General features: G+C 46.0%; 1 protein-coding gene across 11 annotated transcripts in view; it reads left to right on the forward strand.

Moving 5' to 3' along the window:
• The window catches only part of LOC129859397 (voltage-dependent L-type calcium channel subunit beta-2-like), a 100,259-nt gene extending 78,468 nt beyond the window's left edge, over positions 1 to 21,791 (forward strand). For 5 of the 11 annotated variants that reach the window (XM_055929136.1, XM_055929143.1, XM_055929145.1 and 2 more), the window contains 10 exons: positions 123 to 259; positions 440 to 516; positions 1,037 to 1,176; positions 5,136 to 5,216; positions 5,865 to 5,923; positions 6,558 to 6,667; positions 9,161 to 9,315; positions 16,644 to 16,739; positions 17,558 to 17,740; positions 19,425 to 21,791. In XM_055929136.1, coding sequence (XP_055785111.1) covers positions 123 to 259; positions 440 to 516; positions 1,037 to 1,176; positions 5,136 to 5,216; positions 5,865 to 5,923; positions 6,558 to 6,667; positions 9,161 to 9,315; positions 16,644 to 16,739; positions 17,558 to 17,740; positions 19,425 to 20,207 — 1,821 coding nt within the window. In that variant the 3' untranslated portion in view covers positions 20,208 to 21,791. Of the gene's footprint in view, positions 1 to 122; positions 260 to 439; positions 517 to 1,036; positions 1,177 to 1,447; positions 1,468 to 5,135; positions 5,217 to 5,864; positions 5,924 to 6,557; positions 6,668 to 9,160; positions 9,316 to 16,643; positions 16,740 to 17,557; positions 17,741 to 19,424 lie in introns of all 11 variants that reach the window. The other 6 variants (XM_055929137.1, XM_055929144.1, XM_055929139.1 and 3 more) reach the window with 3 other exon arrangements.
• The last annotated feature ends 643 nt before the right edge of the window (positions 21,792 to 22,434 follow it).

Raw genomic sequence — 22,434 nt, forward strand, 5'->3', positions numbered from 1 at the left:
GTGGAGGAGAATGGGGGAAGAATGAGGATGATGAGGAGGAGGAAGATGATGTTTATAACAATGATGACGAGCAGAAGGAGAACACAGATGGTATTAACCAGTTCATGTCCGTCCCCCTGTAGAAATTTAATAACGACTGGTGGATAGGGCGCCTGGTGAAGGAAGGCTGTGAAATCGGTTTCATCCCCAGTCCTGTGAAGATCGAGAACACTCGGGTACAACACGAGCACAGAGCCAAACAGGGCAAGTTCCATTCCGGGTATGTACCATTCCCCGCCCCCCCACCTTACTGCAATCACCATGGAAACTAACATGCACCTCACCCAATCATTATTCTTGCATTGAGCCAACCCTTGAGATAGCCGACACTGTCATCCTGCAACACCTCAGATATACTGATATGAATTATATAGCTGATATGAATTATTTCTCTTTGCAGTAAATCGGGAGCAAACTCCTCTACCAGTTTAGGTGAAGTGGTTCCTAACTCGCGGAAATCCACCCCCCCTTCCTCTGGTGAGTAAAGGAGGGCCTTGCGGCAGGCGTTTGGAGAAAGGTTGCCACGTTTTTCACTAACACAAACAGACTCTTTACTGTAACACTTGGGAGTTATGATCTAACCTCCATCAACCTCTAAGAGGGCTTGAAATGGAAACGTGATAGAAATAGGAGACGAGGGTGAGTTTCATTAGTAAGGTCATTATTTTGACCTTACTGCTGGCCTATCTTTTGTACACTTCAGGCGTATTGTCCAATTGGTTGCTAAATCTACGCGATGTGGCCCTTTAGTGAAAACGTTAGAATGGTGTTTATGTCTTAGACACTGTGGCCTTAAATGTTTGCTTACCTTATGTGCTATTATTTACTGTCCTTGCTCACCCTAGTTTGACTGTAGCTTGATTATGGTCTGTCCAGTTTGTTTATGTGGTGGAATAACCTGTGTATCTATCCAGTGTTAGGTGTTCAATGTTACCCTTGTAGCCTCCTGTGTTTGCCTCTGTGTGATGGTGGCCTTGTGTTGTGTCCATGTGCGTAGCCGTTGACATAGATGCCACAGGCTTAGACCCCGAGGACAATGAGCTTCCAGTCCACCTCCGCTCCCCTAAAGCCAGTCAGCCAAACACTGTCATGTCACCCACCCTAGCCAAAGAGAAACGAATGCCCTTCTTTAAGAAGGTAAACGTGGCATCTACGCCGGTATTTACTCTCGATCTCTCTCTCTCTCTGTCGGTCTGTCCGTCCGCACAGCTACCCACGACAACTGCCTCACTGTGGCTTCTCAGCATCACCCTGTCCACCGTCTGTCCCCCCCCCCCCCGTTCTGTTTGTCCTCTGTGTCCCGCCCTAGTCCGTGTCTCTTCCCTCCCTCCGCTGGGCGTACGAGCCATTAGCATGCATGTTGCCAGTTTCTTAACCCTCTCTCTCTCCTCTTCCGTCTGGGCCGTAGCTAAGCAGAAGCAGAAGTCGGTAAGTTATATTGCCGTGCGGCATGCACCAACCCCCAGCAGGGCCTTGGGGGTCTGGAGGATGTGCATCGGTGATTTCTCTCTGCGGTGGTTGTGGTCGTTCCTGACACTCCCATCTAACTCACTGTCGTCGCTGTGGTCTCTCTGTGTGTGTGTGCGTGTGTGTACATGTGTGTGCATGCGTGATGCAGATTTAGTGGGAACTCATTGTATTCAGCTATTAAACCAGAAGTGTATCTACAGTAGTGCTGTTGCGGTGAACGTATTAACGCCACACCGGCAGTCACGAGTCATGACCACAGTCAAATTCCACATGACCATTGAGTCACCATAATCTCCTGTTATTCACTCTGGACATGCTTTGGTAGTACCCAATTTGCTAGACCATCAGGTTCTAATGGCATTGAAACTCAGGGCTCTATTGTCCCTTCATCAGGTTCTAATGGCCTGGTACTCAGGGCTCTACTGTCCCTCTAACCACTCGGACATCAATGCAAATGCAATATAAAATCACATCAAACACACGTCATCAAAACAGTAGGACTCCAGTACTCTTAAAACTCACCTCACTGTGATGATCAATTTTGAAGAAAGAAGTTCAACAGCGGGTTGAAACAGTGTAAAACACATTTTTGAGCTTATGCATAGGCTTATAAGCCCGAGCCCGGGGGGGGGGGGAAAATGAATTAAAATGATGATTGTGCCGTTATAGAATACATAGCCTACCGTATTATACACATGGCAGAAAAAACATAAAACAAAACGAATTTATTAAGATGTCTTTGGTCTAGCCTCTACTCCAAAATGAAACAAATCGCCTTTGAGTGTGGACTGTATTATTGTACATACTGGATGGACATATATAGATAGGGCAGGTAATCAAGGAGGTGATGGAGTCCAGGTGAGTGTCATAATCCGCTGACGCGCGTAACGATGGTGACAGGTGTGCGCCATAACGAGCAGCCTGGTGACCTAGGGGCCGGAGAGGGAGCACACGTGACACCCATCATCACACCATGCCGCCCACGTACAGTACCAGTCAAAAGTTTGGACACACCTACTCATTCCAGGTTTTTCCTTTATTTGAACTATTTACTACATTGTAGAATAATAGTGGCGACATCAAAACTATGAAATAACACATATGGAATCATGTAGTAACCAAAATGGGTTCAACAAATCAAAATATATTTTGGCTTGTATCTGGGGAGGCCTGGACATGCTAAATGTGTTAATTAATGGTAAATTACCTGAGACCGCCATCTTTTGCATGACAGTAACCTGCTGACAAAATGTCATGACCGCCACAGCCCTAATCTACAGTGACAGCTATTAGCATCCTTGTTGGTTTGTTGGCTTTATCACACAGCAACATGAATCAAGTGCGACCTCCATTAGAACAAATACAACAACTATTCTCACGTTAGTCTAATTATGAAACAACTTACAATAAAAACATTATTTTGTCACGCACTGCCATATTAATACACAATTTCAGAGGAGTTATGGAAATCCCATAAGGGTTTTCTTGGCACATGATTGTGTGTGTGTGTGTGTGTGTGTGTGTGTGTGTGTGTGTGTGTGTGTGTGTGTGTGTGTGTGTGTGTGTGTGTGTGTGTGTGTGTGTGTGTCTGTGTCTATCTGTCTGTCTCTGTCTGTCTGTCTGTGTCTGTCTGTCTGTCTGTCTGTGTCTGTCTGTGTCTGTCTGTGTGTCTGTCTGTGTGTCTGTCTGTCTGTCTGTCTGTGTGTCTGTCTGTCTGTGTGTCTGTCTGTCTGTGTGTCTGTGTGTCTGTCTGTCTGTCTGTCTGTGTGTCTGTCTGTCTGTCTGTCTGTCTGTCTGTCTGTCTGTTTGTTTGTTCTCGGTCATTGTGTGCGCACTCCATGTCTTGACTTGATGCAAAGCTTAGCAAACAGAAAACTCCTCTCCGTTCACATTTCATGTCCTTTCTTCTTGTAACATTATATTTATTCTGTTTTTAGTTTTCTTTTTACAATAATCAGATGAAGAGGTACAGTCTCATCTCCTTTCTAAAACCATACAACTACAACAGCAATGGAAACAATAGCCACCATTTTCCATCATCCAGCAGCATGCATATTTTAGTAACAATAACCCTGTAGCCTAGGCCAGCGAAATATGGCCTAAAATATTTCAGTGTCCTGACCGGTAGTGCTCCAGACTTGGATGCTCTGGCGTGCATCTAGCAGCACTTTCCCCGCTCTGATGTAACGAGAGTTCCCCAGGGACAGCCAGTGACGGCAGCAGATGTTAGCAGTTGAAGAAAAATGAAAGAGAGGGAGACGGACCGAGAGAGACAGATACAGGAAAAGGGAGAGCTAGAGAGAGAGAGAAGGGGGGGGTAGAGATGAAGACATAGAAAGAGAGAGCGAGAGAGTTGGAGGGGGAGAGAGCGACCAGACAGGAAGACGTTGCAAGGAGAGGCTAAGACACAACAACAGGGTGAGATGGAACAACAACAACAAAAACAGCAAGAGCGGTAGATACTGTAGTCAGCAGTAATATTGAGTTGTGAAAAAAGGTAGTAGAGGTGTGACAGACTCAGTGCTATCACCTCTCTCTCGCTCTCTCTCTCTCTCTCTCTCTCTTCATCCATCTGTCATAGCTGTCTCCAGGAGTGCTCAGATCGCGCACTGTCGCTCCTGCGGAGGAGAAAGCGCTTTCATTTTCCCTGCGAAGCGATGGCGTGTCAGTCCTGTCTGTCTGCCGGTGCGTTCTTCAGACATACTGCACCGTCACACGGCTGGAACTGTGACAGCACACACAGATGTGGCATTAGAGGTCTACTGCCTCACTGTCACACACACACACACACACACACACACACACACACACACACACACACACACACACACACACACACACACACATACACACACACACACACACACGCATCCCTCTGAAGCTGTTACTGAGATGCACTGAGCTCCCACTCTGTCGCTGTGTGACTGGGTTTCTCTGCTAGTTTGTTTCAGTGCTACCGTTTCCTACCGTGTTAGTTCTTATCATCCCTGTTCTGACTAACCAGTTCCTCTACTGACATTCCCTTTTGAGTAGATAACAATTATGAAATGAGAGATTCTGCTCAGTATACCTTGACCTCCACACAGATTTGGATTGTTGTTCTTATGTTAAGCTGCTTGTCAATTCATTACGGGGTCAGTGAATTCAGTTCAGAGATGATCTTAGTATTTGCTCTGTCTAGAGTATCATTCAGTATAACGTCTTACCGTTTTATATTTACTCAAGATGAAAACAAAACACCCCTGTTTCTATGGACCAGAAAACCATGATGGATGAAGGGATGTACCAGTCCCAGATTGCCCCTTTAACTGGCATCTTTCATGTGTGTTGAGTGCAAACTGGGGCTCACAGTTAGAACAACTCATTTCATAGTTTGCCAAGTTCCTTTCAGTTCTAATAAATGGTATAGTGTGTTTTGCTTTTCCCCCTGGACTTAGTGTGTAATGTTGAGTGTGCATGCGCCCAAAATGCCGCCATTATTTCCTATTTAGCGCACTACTTTTGACCAGGGCGCTGGTCAAAAGTAGTGCACTATGTAGGGGGGTAGGGTGCCATTTGGGCTGCGACCTCTGTATACTAATTCCCCTGGATGTGAAGCTGATGGGTTGTTTTCTGTCGCCGGGCAGACGGAACACATCCCTCCATACGACGTTGTGCCTTCCATGCGACCTGTGGTCCTGGTTGGACCGTCACTGAAGGGCTATGAGGTAACAGCATTGTTATTATAAGGGATTGTTATAAGTTGTTATGCAGTTGTTATAAGGGGTTATCACTGACACTACCACCCTCACCACTAGTACATTCTATTTAGATCACTACTTGTTAAGTTTGCCAAATCCGGTAACTTTCCCTAAATTACCAGGTTTCCCAGAAACCCAGGGAATCTTCCAAATGGGATTTCTGGAAAACCTGGACATTTTGGGGAAATGACCTGAATTCTGCAACCCTACTACTGGTACTAGCACCACTACTACACTCACTAATACGTTCTGTTTACACTAATTCCACTATTACTACTTGTTCTCATTGTGGACACATGGACACACCAACAGAGCTGAGCTTTGTCTCTGTGGTTCATGGGAGGCAGACAGGGGAGGGTCCTCTGGATCCTGATGAGAACAGGACACACTAAGCTGAGGAGGAGCACAGTTGTTTACAAGGGAAAGGCTAAAGTGCTCTCAGTCAATTCTGAAACAACAGTCTGTGTTGTGGGGCTCCCTCTCTCACCAACAGAGAGCTTGCTTCAATTCACCAACCAACCCACCCATGCAAACACACACACACACAGTCTGTTTTCGAAATGATGGTCGTTCCTTAAATGTTCACTATGTTTTTATTGTCCCTTTTGCTTGCAGGTGACAGATATGATGCAAAAAGCACTGTTTGACTTTTTGAAACACCGATTTGAAGGGAGGTACGTGCTCTTCTTCCTTCCCCCTCTCTTTATCCCTGTTCAGTCTGCTCTGCCTGAGTCCTATAGGCTGGTATTTAGTTGTCCCGGGAGGTTTTCCCTGAAGGAGTATGTAACAAGTTTGTTTGGCCTGGAGATGTGTGCTAGCTGTTGCTTTAAATAGGCCTTCTCCATGTCCTTAATAGGCCATAGTGGGCCCTAGTGCAGCGCAGGGTTCTCCTCAGCTCCTCTCCGTGCACCAGTCCCTGCCTGGGCTTCCTGGCCAGTCTCCCATCCACAGTAAATAAATCATGTTACAAAACTCATACTGTACTCATACTGTAAACTGTTTTATATTCTTCTCGGAGTGCAAGCCTTTTGATCATTAGCAAGATGTTGTACATATGGTATTTGAGTATAAGCATACTCACACCACCTCTGTCCTCGTCTACTAAACCTTCCTTAGAAGTCACAACTCTCCCCTCGTCATATGGTGATTTGGTTGCTGTCCCCTTTTTCTTTTGAATACAGTGCTCTTTCCAAGTGTTACATTTTTTATTGATATTGATCATGAATCAAGGCTATTTGATTCAGAAATCAGAGCACGCTCTATTCTCTCTCTGACCAGTTATTATTTTTACCTCTGCCTTCCTATCAGAATATCAATCACTCGTGTCACGGCAGACATCTCTCTTGCCAAACGCTCCGTCCTCAACAACCCTAGTAAACACGCCATCATCGAGCGCTCCAACACACGCTCCAACCTTGGTAAGTTCTGGAAGTATGAGACCTCTGTGTTCCTCTAGTGCCCTTTGTATTTCGAGAGACTAATTGCATAGAGAAAAGGGAAGGAGTAAAAGATTAAACAAAGTCTTCTCATGTGTCCCAAATGGCATCCTATACCTCATCCAGCAGTGGTGGAAAAAGTACTCAATTCTCATACTTGAGTAAAAGTAAAGATACCTTAAAAGAAAATGACTCAAGTAAAAGTGAAAGTGACCCAGTTAAGATACACCTGAGTAAGTCTAAAAGTATTTGGTTTTAAATATACTTAAGTATCAAAAGTAAAAGTACGAATAATAAAACAATTCCTTATATTAAGCAAACCAGACGGAAAGCCAGGGTCACACTCCGATACACTCAGATATAATTTCAAAACAAAGCATTTGTATTTAGTGAGCCCGCCAGATCAGAGGCAGTAGGGATGACCAGGGATGTTCTCTTCATAAGTGTGCGGATTGGACCATTTTCTGTCCTGCTAAGCATTCAAAATGTAATGAGTACTTTTGGATGTCAGGGAAAACGTATGGAGTAAAAAGTACATAATTCTCTTTAGGAATGTAGTGAAGTAAAAGTTGTCAAAAATATAAATAGTAAAATACAGATACCCCAAAAAACTACTTAAGTACTTTACACCACTGCTATACACTATACAATCTTAGAAAAAAAGGTGCTATCTATAACCTAAAAGGGTTCTTCGTCTGTCCCCATAGGAGAACCCTTTGAAGAACCCTTGTTGTTTCCAGGTAGGACCCTTTTAATTCCAAGTAGAAATGCTTTGTGTTCCATGTAGAACCCTTTTCCACTGAAGGTTCTACATGGAACCCAAAATTGTTCTACCTGGAACCAAAAAGGGTTCTCCTATGGGGACAGCTGAATAACCCTTTTGGAACCCTTTTTACTAAGAGTGTAGTTCATTACTTTTGACCAGGGGGACATATGGCTCCAGTCAAAAGTAGTGCACTATATAGGGAATAGGGTGCCACTTGGAAGAAAGCCTTGGAGATGGTTATAATGCAGACCTACAGATGTTGGAAGGGGACGCTTGACCTGTCTGGGGATGTGATTAAAAAGGGTTGTGTTTGGAACAAAAGATAGGGAAAGAGAGGAGAATCCAGAAGCCTGCTGCCAGATAACAAGGTCAAGAACCCAGCTGATTTTAACGGGCTTGATTAACAAGCTGCGGTTTAGAATGAAACAGATTCCTCAGCTATGACCTCACGGGGGTGGCCGGAGAGCCAACGGAACTATGGAAGCCACAGTACTAATCTTTGTATTGGATCACTGACATGAGCAACGGTGCTCTATAACTTTACTCCTGGGCCCTGTCCCAAATGGAACCCTATTTCCTATTTAGAGCACTACTTTTCTGACGTGCCGTTTGCTCTGGCAGCGATGTCCCGGGGTAAAGCCCTTTCTGTGGAGCCTCAGACGGAGCGTGGATGGAAGCTAGTAGCACCTCCCTCCGTCTACCCCCACGTCCCCACTCATTTGTAAAGATACTTTAAGACTGGGTTACACTTAAAGCACTGCACAGCTCTGTACAGCCTCTGTGCTCCACTTTTGATGACAAGCTCTTTAACTGGAAGCCAATGCAACTGTATAATTATTTAATCACCTCAGGGACACAAGTGTTGACAGTGCGCTGAACCCTATCTCTGTCTCGATGGCAATAGATATGAAGACTTTTCTGAAAACAACAATTGTTCCCAATGTTGCTGAAGGTATTTCAGGAATCTCTTACAAACAGACCCATTACTTGAGTTAAGCATTTATGTAATTGAGTTAGTGTGTCAAAAGTAATATTATACGGCCTATGTTGCATTCCAGTCACAGCTGTTAGTTCCTGTTTGATTTCAGCTTAGATATCATCAAAACCCAGTGTTTTCAACAGGAAGCGTCTGATATGAAAAACATCATAAAATGCATCCCAAATGGCACCCTATTATTCTCTTTGTAGTGCACTGCTTTTGACCATGACCCATAGAACTCTGGTCAAAAGTAGTGCACTATATATAGGGATAGAGAGCGATTTGGGATGCATCTATAATGTATTATAATCACCAGACACATCTGGACTCTCAGCTCAATTTCCGGCAACAAGTGTGTCTTAGTCATTGCAGCAGTGGATGTGCAAACACAAGTTTGTTTGAGCTTCTAATGAAATGTAATGAAGTGAAGTGAAGTGTTGCTTGAGGGAGATTTCCTAGACTGTCTGTGAATTATGTTTATGACCTAACCACGTCTATCTGGGGGGAAAGTGCATTAGCTAATACATGTTCTCTCACTTTAAATGGGTTACTTCCATATTTCCACATGATCCTATAGCCATTCAGTTTTGATAATCTCTCCTTCTCTCGAAGCCGCATAACTGAAGGGCGGAATGAAAGCGGATTTATGGCTTGACTCTCGTTCTCTCTCCCTCACTCTCTCTCTCTCTGTCTCTCCAACCCTAATGCTCTCCCTCTCGTTCTTTCTTAGTAGCAGAAGTGCAAAGTGAGATAGAGCGTATCTTTGAGCTGGCCCGGACCTTGCAGCTGGTGGTTCTGGACGCAGACACCATCAACCACCCGGCCCAACTGGGAAAGACCTCCCTGGCCCCTATCATCGTCTACGTCAAAATCTCCTCTCCTAAGGTGAGGCCAAGCAAGGCAAATAAGTGGTAACTTACATCTAGTCTGGTTTCAGTCAGTCACCTTCGGTACACGGGAGGCTACTCGAAGAGAGAGGGCGGCCAGGTTCAGGGGTACCCCCCCGCCACTTGTGTCTGCCTCAGTCAAGCACTGGCTTCCTCTCTTCATAGACTTCTTAAGGATGGGTCCGGTTCTACGTAGACTTTCGACACTGGGCTAGCTAAATGAGCTTTGCATGGCGTGCTAGCATAAACTAGGCTAGCTATAATAGCTATTACTGCCTCACCACTGTGGTGTTGCTGGGCTAGCTAGCCTAGCTTATGCTAAAAAGCTTCCTTGCTAACGTTGGCTAGCGTGCTTAACTTCCGTGAGTGAAACTTACTAGCTTTCCCCCAGCGTTACAGCAACCCCATTCCTATTTTAAGTGCCTGGAGTTGGAGGGAGTGACGGAAATGGGGTTTAAGTGCACCTCCGATATAGAAGCAGCCCTCTGAGCACTTGGCTGGTGTAACTCCCGGAGCGTTGGGCCAGGCATGTGTCTGAGTGACCAGTGCGCCCCTCCGCAAAAACATTACTGTGACAACAGTGCCCCCACGTTTGGCAGACGGCGTACTACGTCAGCCATTGCCAGAGCCCCCTGTGCTTATATAGGGGCCAGGCTTCATGCAGGCTATGCAGTCTCACAGAAGCACAACGTATGTTGGAAGCTTGTCCATGCTTAATGCTGCCGCCTCTGTTACCGCGCGTTCCACTGTGTTCACAGTGTTCAAGGGGTATATCAATCTCCCCAGGGTGAGAGTAACAAGTTGGGTCAGTGTGCTCATGGCTGGTTCATTACTGGGATTTATTGATTCCTGCCTGTAGCTCACTAGTCACTATGAGGTGTCTAGTGATGCAGGTTATGGGCTCTATAGGCGATTTCAGAGCTACCTGTTCAATTTCCAGCTAGGTTACAAGGCGTTTTGTCGCTAGTGCCTATGACTGGTTGCCAGGGTAACCTCCATGATAACGTTTTGTTCCCCGGGTCTATGTTTTATGTGTGCGGTCCAGCGCTGGGTGCCAGCCGGTTACTGAAACGCATCTTACCGCCTGAACCCAGTGAGGCTCGTTGTGACAACAGTGCCTTCATGTGGCACTGCCAATCAGGGTACGTCACTGATTGCCAGAGCCCGTGTACCCAGAGTGGGCCGGGCTTTAGGCAAACCTTGACACATAAACACTGTTTTTTTTTCAGCCAAGTTCCACAGTCTTGACGGGTGGAACGTTGACGGGTATGTGAGTTCAATGAAAAGTATTCCTTCTCCATGTTCAGACGCACGGTTGTCAAGAGTGGTGGAAATGGAAGAAGAACCAATTTCAGATGGGACTTCACGGGAGTGTCGCTGTCTGCTCCGAGCAATGGCATGCATGTGCATTGTCGCCCTGGATCATGCGTCTGTGACGTCAGGGTACAGGCTACAATTTGTTGTGCATCCCCCCACGCGTCTGCAGCATCATCACGTCGACTGTTCCCGAAGCCTCAGTACCATTTTTGAGGGAGGAAATATCCTCCCGTCTCCAGAAGCAGGCAATCTGAGTGGTTCCTATGTCGAAGATCCGGGACTTCTAGTACAGCCGGTATTCCTGGTTTACGAAAACGGACGGGACTTTGCGTCCTATTCTCGAACTACGTGCCCTCAGCAAGCACCTCAGTCTACAAACTCAAAATTCTCACGATCCGATCGCTATTACATTGATTGGCTGGTGGCAGAGTATGCACATATTTTCCAACCGCTAGACTAATAACCGCTCGTCGGTCACAGGGGAAAAAACTGCCGCTCCAAATTCATTCCATTTATTAACCAACACCCGTCTACTATTGTGACCACCCGGACATACCATTTGGTTTTGAAGTATTGAAACCAAACCATATGATTTGAATGAAAACTATGTTAATTAACAGAATGAAAAAGTGACTGTAAGAAGCGCTCATCATTTGAAATAGGCTACATTAAATTACATGACATTAAAAGGCATATAAACACTCTCTAACTAGGTCAAGAACCTGTCAGGTAGCCTGACTTAAATACAAATGAAACGAAAAATACCTTATTAGGCTTAGTCTACAGTGCCTTTGAATTCATTTTTACAACACGAGTTTGGCCAGAATCTGGCATCAGGCTCACGCGATGGTGCCTGGAGATCAGTCCAGCAGCGGATAATACCCTCTCCGTGTTTGCAGAGCCACTGGGACTCTTCAGGCCACTCGTGCCAGGCTGAGTTGTTTTTAAAAATGTGTATAGGTAGGCCTAAATGTTTTTAGGCAAAAAACGGAAAGCTCCTTGAAAAAGATACTATGTCATGCCTATTGGGCCAAAATCTATTCTAGCTTATTGAATAGATAATATAACTTTTAAGAAGTCAGATTTTTTTGTTTATAAATACTTAAATGCAATAACACACTTAGCTAGCTACCCACCTCATTCCCTTCTGTTAGCATGAGCACATAGTAAGTACACCATCATGTTTTAGGGATAGGTGTCTTTTCGGATTCCACAATAATTCTTTAGTTGTGAACACTACGTCACAGCACTACCTCTCTTGGTCTTGGTCCTCCTCATCTTTGTCACTTTGATTTTGCACCTGTGCGTTTTATCATTTTCTTTATGAAAAGATTTAGCGAACTCCATGACAGTAGCTAAAGCAAGGGGCTATAGAAGCACACAAATAGCCTACAATGCATGCTGGGCCGGGCATGCCCTGAGCTCGTGAAGTGAACGGTACTGGAGTGAAATTGGAGCGGGGGGAGGCCGACGCTCCAGCCTTTGGGGAAACTTGCTCCATGCTCCAATCAAATTGGGCACGCTCTGCTCACATACTCTGGCTGGTGGAGGCGGAGTCGAGGGGGAATTCAGTGTTACACACATCCATGCTACTGTCCCGTATTCAGTTCATAAGAAACCAGAAAAAGAGCTGTCTGACTCCATCTCAGTGCATTCCGTTTCTAGGTCTCAAGCTACTCACTCACGTATCACGCTTTACTATTAACACGGAGGGTGTCCAGGTTCCGGCTCTGCTTAGCCAAATTTCCTCTGTGTCACACTGTTTTTGCCAGTGCCTATGCCTACAGGGGATGATGGCTTCTGTGATGGAAGTCGTTCCAGTGTGGTTATGGTTGGGTCCCGCCACCTTTCAGTGCTGAGTGCTAGCTACTCACCTGGATGCATCGCTCAGCCTAAGCCGGTCGCTTCGGGTATCCCTGTCAGGCCTACGGGCCATGGCCCTGTGGTGGGACCCTCTGCTGTTGTTAGGGGGCTCCCATGGGCCGAGTTGTATCCCTGAAGGTTATCGCGACAGACACATCCCCTGAGGTTGCGGTGCGCTGTACGAAGGCAACTCGATTCGGGGGTTATGGAAACTGGTGGAGTATCTGGCGCTCAGGCGCTTTCCCCTGTTTTTGTCGGGCCGGGATGTGCCGATTCAGAACCGTAAATGTTCCGGGTTGCCTCAACTCCAGTGCAGATCTTTTATCCAGGTGGGACCTCCTCTCTCAGGAGTAGAGGCTGTCCCAGGTAAGGAGAATTTTCGGCAGGGCCGATGTCGATTTTTAGGCATTGTGAGAAAACGCGCAGTGACTTCTATTTTTCTCTATGAGGTACCCAGTGTCCCATTGGGAACGGACTCTCTGGCGCACCAGTGGCCCCGGACCCTCCTTTACGTATTTCCGCCAGAGGTTCTTATCCATCCCACGGTGATGTGGGTGCGCCGGTACGGCTTACCTTTGATTCTTGTGGCTCCCCAGGCAGCCTTCTTTCGCAGAGATCATTAACCTTTTAGGCGGGGACCCATGGAAACACCCGTTAGGCAGGCACCTGTTGTCCCAGGTGCACAGGCAGGTATGGTAAGCGATCCTATGGGCCTGACCCCTAAGAGGCCAATCTGATGGCTAGAGGTTTACCTCTGAATGTTATTGCTACCATTGAGTCTGCAAGGGCGCCCTCCATGAGAGGGCTGTAAGCATATAAGTGGCAAGCATTTGAGCTCTGGTGCCAAGATAAAGGACTTTTCAGTGCTCTGTAAGGGACATCCTTATGTTTCTTCAGGTGCTTTTCAAGCATTCTCCACTTTAAAGGGGTACATGGCCTCTGGAGTCGGTAGATCTGAAGATACTCTCCTACAAAACCTCCCTGCTCATGGCTTTGGCCTAGGCTAAAAGTGCTGGGGACCTCTGTACACCCTTGCTGTACTCAGTTGGCCCCGGGCGTCCAAAAGCGGCCTTCGCCCCAAAGGTCATGGCTATGTCCTACAGATCCTATTTACCTTTTCGCCTCTTGTTATTGCAGGAGGAAGAGCAACAAAGGTTACATGCCCTGTGCCTGGTGCGAGCTTTACGCACGTAAATTAAATGGACCTGGGATATCCGGTCATGTGACCAACTTTTTGTCTGTTTTGCTAATCCAGCTCGCGGCAGGGCACTCTCTAAGCAGCGTCTCTGCCACTGTATTGTGGAGGCTATTGCCCTGGCATATAGCAGCAAGGGGCAAGGATTACCTACCGGTGTACGTGCCCAGTCCACCAGGGGTCTGGCAGCATCTTGGGCGTTGTTTAAAAGATTGACCATAGGAAATATTTGTGCTGCTGAGAGTTGGGCATCACCACATACTTTTGTGAGGTTTTATAGCTTGGATGTGACTGCTCCCAGAATAGAACATAGCGTGCTTACGCTTGGGACAGGGGAAAGTCATTAGACAGGGTGCCGTGTGCGCAATGCCCAGACTGCCGCATCTGGCGGGGTCAGGTTGGGGTGGTCTGCCATGGGCCGTTTCATTTAGTATCCGTTGGGTCGTGATTATATTTCGCAATAGTTTGTTGCACCAAAGATGACTGACTGAAAGGGAACGTAAAGCTATGACTATAACTACTGTTCCCTGAAGGAGGAAAACGAGGTATGACACCTGTTTGGCCCCACACCGCCCATTCCTGGCCTCGGTGAAGAGCGGTATTAAATTGAAGGAATGAATCCGACCCTCAAGCTTATCACCTGTGGAAGGCGGGGCTTCCAGCGAGGCTTGGATTTCATTGGCCTTGTCAGGCGTGATTGTAGATCCTTCATCCAAAGTTGCGAGAGTGCTACTCCCCATACATAGTATGTTGTACTTTGTTTCACTCCTTCAGGGAACAGTAGTTATAGTCATAACGATACGTTCATTCACAATACACAATTTCCATTCCACAAATACATGTGGTAGTTTACATGACATGTCAAATCATGACATGTCAAATTTGCAATGCAAATAGTCTGGGAGTGTTATGGCTTGGGGGTAGAAGCTGTTTAGAAGCCTCTTGGACCTAGACTTGGTGCTCTGGTACCGCTTGCCATGCGGTAGCAGAGAGAACAGTCTATCACTGGGATGGCTGGAGTCTTTGACAATTATTAGGGCCTTCTTCTGACACCGTCTGGTATAGAGGTCCTGGATGGCAGGAAGCTTGGCCCCGGTGATGTACTAGGAGGCCGAGTGGTTGCCATACCAGGCAGTGATGCAACCCATCAGGATGCTCTCGATGGTGCAGCTGTAAAACCTTTTGAGGATCTGAGGACCCATGCCAAATGTTTTCAGTCTCCTGAGGGGGAATAGGTTTTGTCGTGCCCTCTTCACGGCTGTCTTGGTGTGCTTGGACCATGATAGTTTGTTGGTGATGTGTACACCAAGGAACTTGAAGCGTCAACCTGCTCCACTACAGCCCCATCGATGAGAATGGGGGTGTGCTCAGTCCTCCATTTCCTGTAGTCCACAGTCATCTCCTTTGTCTTGATCACGTTGAGGGAGAGGTTGTTGTCCTTGCACCACACGGTCAGGTCTCTGACCTCCTCCCTATAGGCTGTCTCATCGTTGTCGGTGATCAGGCCTACCACTGTTGTGTCATCATACTGAATCTCAGGGTACTAGCAGTTTGCCCCAGTGTATTACATGGTTATTATTCCAATACTAACTAATACTAATTCTAATACTAACAATACTTTATTTTCTAGTCATGTATTCAGCCAACCTTCCATCTCACACACAGTAATCTCAAACACAGTAATAATATACGGAACTTTATTATTATAAAAAAAATGGACTACGTTGTTCAAACAAGATCATTCCAAGTGATTTTATTTTTGTTACCTTGGGATTCAGGGCTTCCATAAATAATATGTGTAAGTGTGTAAAGGTATATGCAGGGCAGTAGAGACTGATCCCCTCCAGACAGTATGAAAGAAGTGCGTGACAGATTGATGAAGTAAACAGAGCAGAAGTGAAAGTCTCGTCCTGAGACTCCGTAAGAAGTAGTGAAGTAGTCTCCTACTGGTTTATGGATGTCTATGGATTTCCCTGGTGCATTGGGGAGCCAATGGTGTATGGATGTGTCTTGTCACTGCTCATATCGCCTTTTTCTTACTGAATGGCGTCCTGCTCCAGTTTTTAAACATTACCTTTTTTTAAAGCTCCGTCTACTCAGCTCGTCTAAATGGGAGAGAGTCAGGTGTGTGAGGTGACTGATTCATCACGCTGACCTTCAGCTGTCTGCAAATAACACAATAAAAACCCTGCCATTTCGGTAACATAAAAAGGGAACGAAGGCGTAGCTGAAGGTGTGTGAAATACGGCCGCTAAATCAAAGTTTTGTCAGTCTGAATCACATCTCGATGGGATAAACCGTCTGACACCTCTCGTCTCCTCTTTTCATCAACTACTGCTGCTGTGAATCAGTAGAATGTTGGATTGAAGTTTCCACGTTGCTGCTACATTGGAGTTGACTTACGTTACAGTGCTGACGATGCTGTGATGTAGTTGACTTTGTTAGAGTGTTGACGATGCTTTCATGTGATGGAGTTGACTCTGTTACGGTGTTGACGATGCTTTCGTGGGACGGAGTTGACATCGTTACGGTGTCTACACGCTTTCATGTGATGGAGTTGACTCTGTTATGGTGTTGGCGATGCTTTCATGGGACGGAGTTGACATCGTTACGGTGTCTACACGCTTTCATGTGATGGAGTTGACTTTGTTACGGTGTTGACGATGCTTTCGTGGGACGGAGTTGACATCGTTACGGTGTCTACACGCTTTCATGTGATGGAGTTGACTTTGTTACGGTGTTGACGATGCTTTCGTGGGACAGAGTTGACATCGTTACGGTGTCTACACGCTTTCATGTGATGGAGTTGACTTTGTTACGGTGTTGACGATGCTTTAATGGGACGGAGTTGACATCGTTACGGTGTCTACACGCTTTTCATGTGATGGAGTGGAATTTGCTATTGTGCTGACGGTCTCATGACTCTCATGCCTCTCTCATATTTCCCACAGGTTCTGCAGAGGCTCATCAAGTCCAGAGGGAAGTCCCAGGCCAAGCACCTCAACGTCCAGATGGTCGCTGCAGACAAACTGGCCCAGTGCCCTCCCGTGAGTATAGCCACACCACTGGCCAGAGGCCTCTGCTACCTGGATCACACCCACCACACGCCACAGCTATTACAATCTGGACGTTTCAAGATACTGTTTCTTTGTGCCGATTGAAGGGTCTCTGTGCATCAAGCCTCTATTGAAACTATAAAGGAGACTATCAAGGGCTGAGAAGAGAAGAACTTGAGAAGACACGCCCTCAAGTTACTTGAAGTCTTATGTAAATCGTGCACTGATGTTGATTTGCGTGGAGGTTTTTGAGTTGTGTGCGTATATGTCCCGTCAGGATTTTGCCGTTATATTAATAATACTGTTGTGGAATGCTTCAGAAAGCCTCATATCTCCTGCCAAATCTATTTCAGTCCTTCTGTGATCTTCTCTGATTTTCTTTTAGAATATGATCCCAAACATCACAGGCTTGTGAAAAAACCCACCCTAATTTAATTCCAATAGCATCGCATCCCTGGTGGTATTTAGCTTTTAAGAGTCTCCCTGATCTGACTCTTCTTGCCAAATGAATATTTAATGCTATTAAATTGGTTATTTTGTCTCTGACACAGTTTTTACTCTAACTTTCTTAATCCAAGAAGCATGTCAGTTTCTTGTATAAAAAATAAAAATAAAAAAATAAATAAAAAGTCATTTGGAATCTATAAAATAAAGTATCTAAGAAAAAATAGATCCTCTCTTATAAAGTTGATATCTATCCTAGTATCGTTGACCCATACTAAGCTCATACCTGTACTGTTTTGGGCCCATAAAAACACTAACAATACTGTTTTCCCCTCTGTTTATCTCTCTCCATCTCCCTCACTCAGGAGATGTTTGACATCATCCTGGATGAAAACCAACTGGAGGATGCGTGTGAGCACATGGCTGATTACCTGGAGGCCTACTGGAAGAGCACCCACCCCGCCAGCTGCAACCCCCCCAATCCGCTGCTGGCCAAGGTGGCCACGGCCGCCCTGCCCACCAGCCCCGCTCCTGTCTCCAGCATGCAGGTACCGGTGCTAACCAGGCCATTGTGGGCGGCCTGCTCCGGAGCCCAGACAAGGAGGAGGACAGGGAGAGCAGGGAGGGCAGGGAGACAAGTAGCTCACTGGCCATGAGCAGTCTGTACTGCCACAGAGTCAGCGCCATGGCACACTGACCACGACAGGGAAGAGCAGGACAGAGAGAGAGATGCAGGGCAGAGAGATACAGAGATACAGTGAGAAGGAAAATGAAAGAGAGCGGGAGATGGGGGGGGGGGGGGGGCTGAGGATGCAATGAGATGTAGAGAAACTAATAGGAAGAGGCATCGAGAGACAAGGGGTGGCATGACTAGTGGTGGGCCTGCTAACCATGACTGAACAAGATCATTAAGCCTTGAAATTACACCGACAAATCTGAAGCTTTTGTTTAGAATTGGTTTAACACGGGTGGTTGCTATCATTTGAAAAAATTAATTCTTACAGGCAGGGGAATTTTGCATGACGCACTTTTGTCAGTTTGAGAATAATTATCTATTTGAAGTGTCTGTATTTAACGGCAGCGAACAATTAGTTTGGGCCATTTGACTGATGCAGATCAGTTTCATGTGAATTTCAAATGTCCACGTCTTTTCTCCATCCCCATGCCTTGCTCCCCATTGGGAAATGGGGAGACTGAAACTCCTGACAATGAAAGTCCTTTTTTAAACTCCTAAAAATGATTCTGATGAGTGAGGTTAACATGCCTGTGATTGTGGTGAGTGAGAGGTACTCAGTCAAAAGAGCGGTGTGGACTTCAGGTTTAGTTTCCCATGGGGATTCAGCCGTGGTCCTGCAGACTTCGGTGTGCATCCCAAATGGCACCCTATTCCCTATGTAGTGCACTACTTTTGACCAGGGTTCATAGGGCTCTGGTCAAAAGTATGTAAGGAATAGGGCGCCATTTGTAAATCAATCTAGTTCAAACTAATATGATGACTTTTTGTGAAACTTTTAGTATTCTCCAGGGCCACAGTCAACCTTCAAGGGTTGATCCTTTCATTTCAATCTTTGAGTGTGCAGTGCAGTGCACATGTGTGTACTTGTACAAGTGTGAGTTTGAATTTCATGCATGTGGGTTTGCGTGTGTGTTTGATTTGACATACTGTATGGATGTGCTTGGAGTGTGTGTTTGATTTGACATACTGTATGGATGTGCTTGGAGTGTGTGTTTGATTTGACATACTGTATGGATGTGCTTGGAGTGTGTGTTTGATTTGACATACTGTATGGATGTGCTTGGAGTGTGTGTTTGATTTGACATACTGTATGGATGTGCTTGGAGTGTGTGTTTGATTTGACATACTGTATGGATGTGCTTGGAGTGTGTGTTTGATTTGACATACTGTATGGATGTGCTTGGAGTGTGTGTTTGATTTGACATACTGTATGGATGTGGTTGGAGTGTGTGTTTGATTTGACATACTGTATGGATGTGCTTGGAGTGTGTGTTTGATTTGACATACTCTATGGATGTGCTTGGAGTGTGTGTTTGATTTGACATACTCTATGGATGTGCTTGGAGTGTGTGTTTGATTTGCATTTGATTTGTATATGGATACAATGCATTCAAAATCATAGAGGATCATCCCAAAAAGTTTTTTACTCTGCATTTGTGTGTTGGTGTGTCTAACTGTACTTATGGCCGTGTTGTTTGTTGTGTTGCTAACCCCAGGGCAGCGGGGCAGAGCAGAAAGCAGAGGACAAGGCAGGACAAGGTGTAGAGAGGAAGGGCTCCAAGGAGGACCACCACCATCACCACCACCACAGCCAGCATCAGAGCCAGGAGCAGCCAGACGGGGAGAGGGAGGAGGAGGAGGAGGAAGAGGAGGAGGAGAGGCCCCTGAGGACAGAGTCTTCCAGAAGACCCCAGCACATCCACCACCGCTCCTCCTCCCAGCGGACTGAGCAGCACCACAACAACCACCACCACCATCATCATACTGGTGGCGGTGGTAGCCGGGGCAAGGGCCTCTCCCGGGGGGAGACACAGGACTCAGAGACCCCCGAGAGCCGGGAGAGCAGAGAAAGCAGAGACTCAGCCTACATAGAGCCCCGCACTCACCTCCTGCACCAGGAGGAAGAGGAAGAAGAGTTTGGAGAGGAGGAGTATGAGGAGGAGGGGCTGGGAGAGGAGGGGCACCCTCAGCAGGGGCGCTACGAGGCTCCGCCTCACCCCAGGGACCACAACCACCATCACCACCACCACCATCACCGTGGCGGCACTGGCGAGGAGGCGGACCACGGTACGACAGGACACCACCGCTCCAAGGAGCGCAACGAGCAGGACCACAACGAGCGCAACAAGCCTCGCGGTCACCAGCACCACCAACGACCGGCCCGCGACCACCACCAGTACTATGACCGGGACAGGGACAGGGACAGGGAAGGGGAGGTGGCCCCCAAAAAGAGGGGCGACACAGGGGACTGGGCCAGAGACCCCTATATTCACCAGTGACAGCCCAGCCCCTAGATCCTAGACCTAGACCCCCTCACACACTGAGACAGTGGTACTGTAGGACTAATCCCCCTCTTTCCCAAACCATTCTGTTGTCCCATCTTGCTGCTATACTCTTAAGCCCCTGCATCCCCCGTTTATGTACGCTTCCTTTGTAAAGCCTGCTGCTCTTAGCAACGGCAGTATTTTGATCATATATAGATATAGATATATAAATGTGTGTATCAATACATAGACGTTGTCGTTTATGTGTGGATATGCATGGATCTTCTCAAATATGCATATTTTAAACCTGTGTTTGATAAAGCATGACACAACAGCAGAATTCTCTTCTGTACTGTGCTTTCTGTGATTAACGTTTTTAAATTGTATTTCTATATATTTTATTTTTTTCTTACTGCCACTTGAACAATAATTTGTTAATTCAGACTACTGTTAGCAGTGACTGACTGAGAAGTGGGAAACCAGGTAAGGTTAAATGCTAAATATTTGCAATTGTTTTATTTTTGTTAAATTCAAATGTTCCTGTTCTCTTTCTTTTTCCCTCTTTTTCCCCTGCTAATTCTTGGTGTTTGGTCCGCTGACATTGGTTCCTCTGGTGTCGATGCTGCCTCTCCATTGGGGCACACCTTAGTCTTGCCTTACAAGACAAAAGAATAGTGACATGACTTACTGTCTTACATTACAGTACTGTTGTTCTATTTATAAAGGGTCCAGAAACATTTTATAACATTGATACACACTCTGTTCAGCACTTTTAGCACAGCATACTGTAGACTGATTCACATTGTTGGTGTCAGGTGAACAACGATTTGATATTTTAGGGTACAGTTATCGGGTCAAACCAATCCACTCACACACTAGGGGGACTTTTATCTATGATGGTATGTCTTTTTAAGTTGGACCCTTTTCTAAGGACAGTTCCATGCACTTAGTACAGTCCAATTAGCTATGAATGTGCATTATGAGGTATTGTGAGAAATTTGCCAATTGTCCACTTTTTCTTTTGAAAATCAATCATAACCACTGAATGATATCAACTGGATGATAAAGGTAAGCCTTTCTGCTAAGCTACGGTGCTCAAGAGAAGTCGTAAGCCCCAAGTTATAATCAGAGCCATATATTTAGAGACGTTTTCTCTCTAAAAATATATATTTTTTTAAATATATGGCTCTGGTTATAACCTAGCACAGTTGAGGTTAGGGCCAACTCCTAACTTAGTTCAGGCTGCCCTCTGTAAGGTAAGGGAGTTTAGGGTATGTGCCCCAAATTGCACCCTATTCCCTATATAGTGCACTACTTTTGACCAGGGTGCACTGTGTATGAAATGGCGTGCCATTTGGGATGCACCCCTAGGGTATTCTGTCCCTCTGTTTACATTACCACCAACCAACCAGTCCCCTAGAACAAGTCTTAGTTTATTAATTTTATTTTTGCCTCAAATATTATGATTATAATGTACAATCCATTTATATGCTACTGTAGTAACACTACACATTTTTAAGAGTGTACATTTGTATGTACATATGTATAAATACAAAAAATAAACTTGGCAACAAAGGATTTATGTAGAGGACAAGAAAATCAACTGGTCTTAGATTTATTTGAAATACGTTTCAGGAAATTGTTGTTTCTTACATACCTGTGGTGTCTGTCTGTACTTTGTGTGTCGGCAACTGTGTGTACGTGCGTGCATGTCTGTCTAAAAGTCATCGCTTCCTCAGAATGACATTCATAGCTTACGTTAGTACTCTGACCAGGAATGGCCCGCCAGGACATGGGAGAGATGAGAAGAGACAGAAGTGAAGAAGACGATCTGGTCTAAGAATAGAGTCCTCTGAAACCATCCTGAAACTCCCAGGTGGAACCAGCTGCCTCCGAGTCGCCATGACGCCATGAACGTCAACAGCAGAGAGAGAAGGAGAGAAAGAAGGGACTGAGAGCGAGAGAGTAGACAGGTTTAAATAAGGCAGAGAGCAGTGTATTACTTCCCACTGTCTCTCCAGAAATGGACTGGCCATAGGGCAGTTAGGGTGAACGCCAGATGAACTGGTCCATATTTAGCCCAGTGGGCTGGTCTAAATTGGGGGTTTTGCACAGAATTATCATTATTTGGCTAATAATGGGGTCCTTGAGGAAATACATGGCCCATGTGTTAGAAATGCCCAGGCCGATTACTGGTCCCAGTCAGTCCCTGCAGAGAGCAGTGTATTACTTCCCAACATTT

This window comes from Salvelinus fontinalis, chromosome 7 (genome assembly GCF_029448725.1).
Source record: "Salvelinus fontinalis isolate EN_2023a chromosome 7, ASM2944872v1, whole genome shotgun sequence".
NCBI classification, from domain to species: domain Eukaryota; kingdom Metazoa; phylum Chordata; class Actinopteri; order Salmoniformes; family Salmonidae; genus Salvelinus; species Salvelinus fontinalis.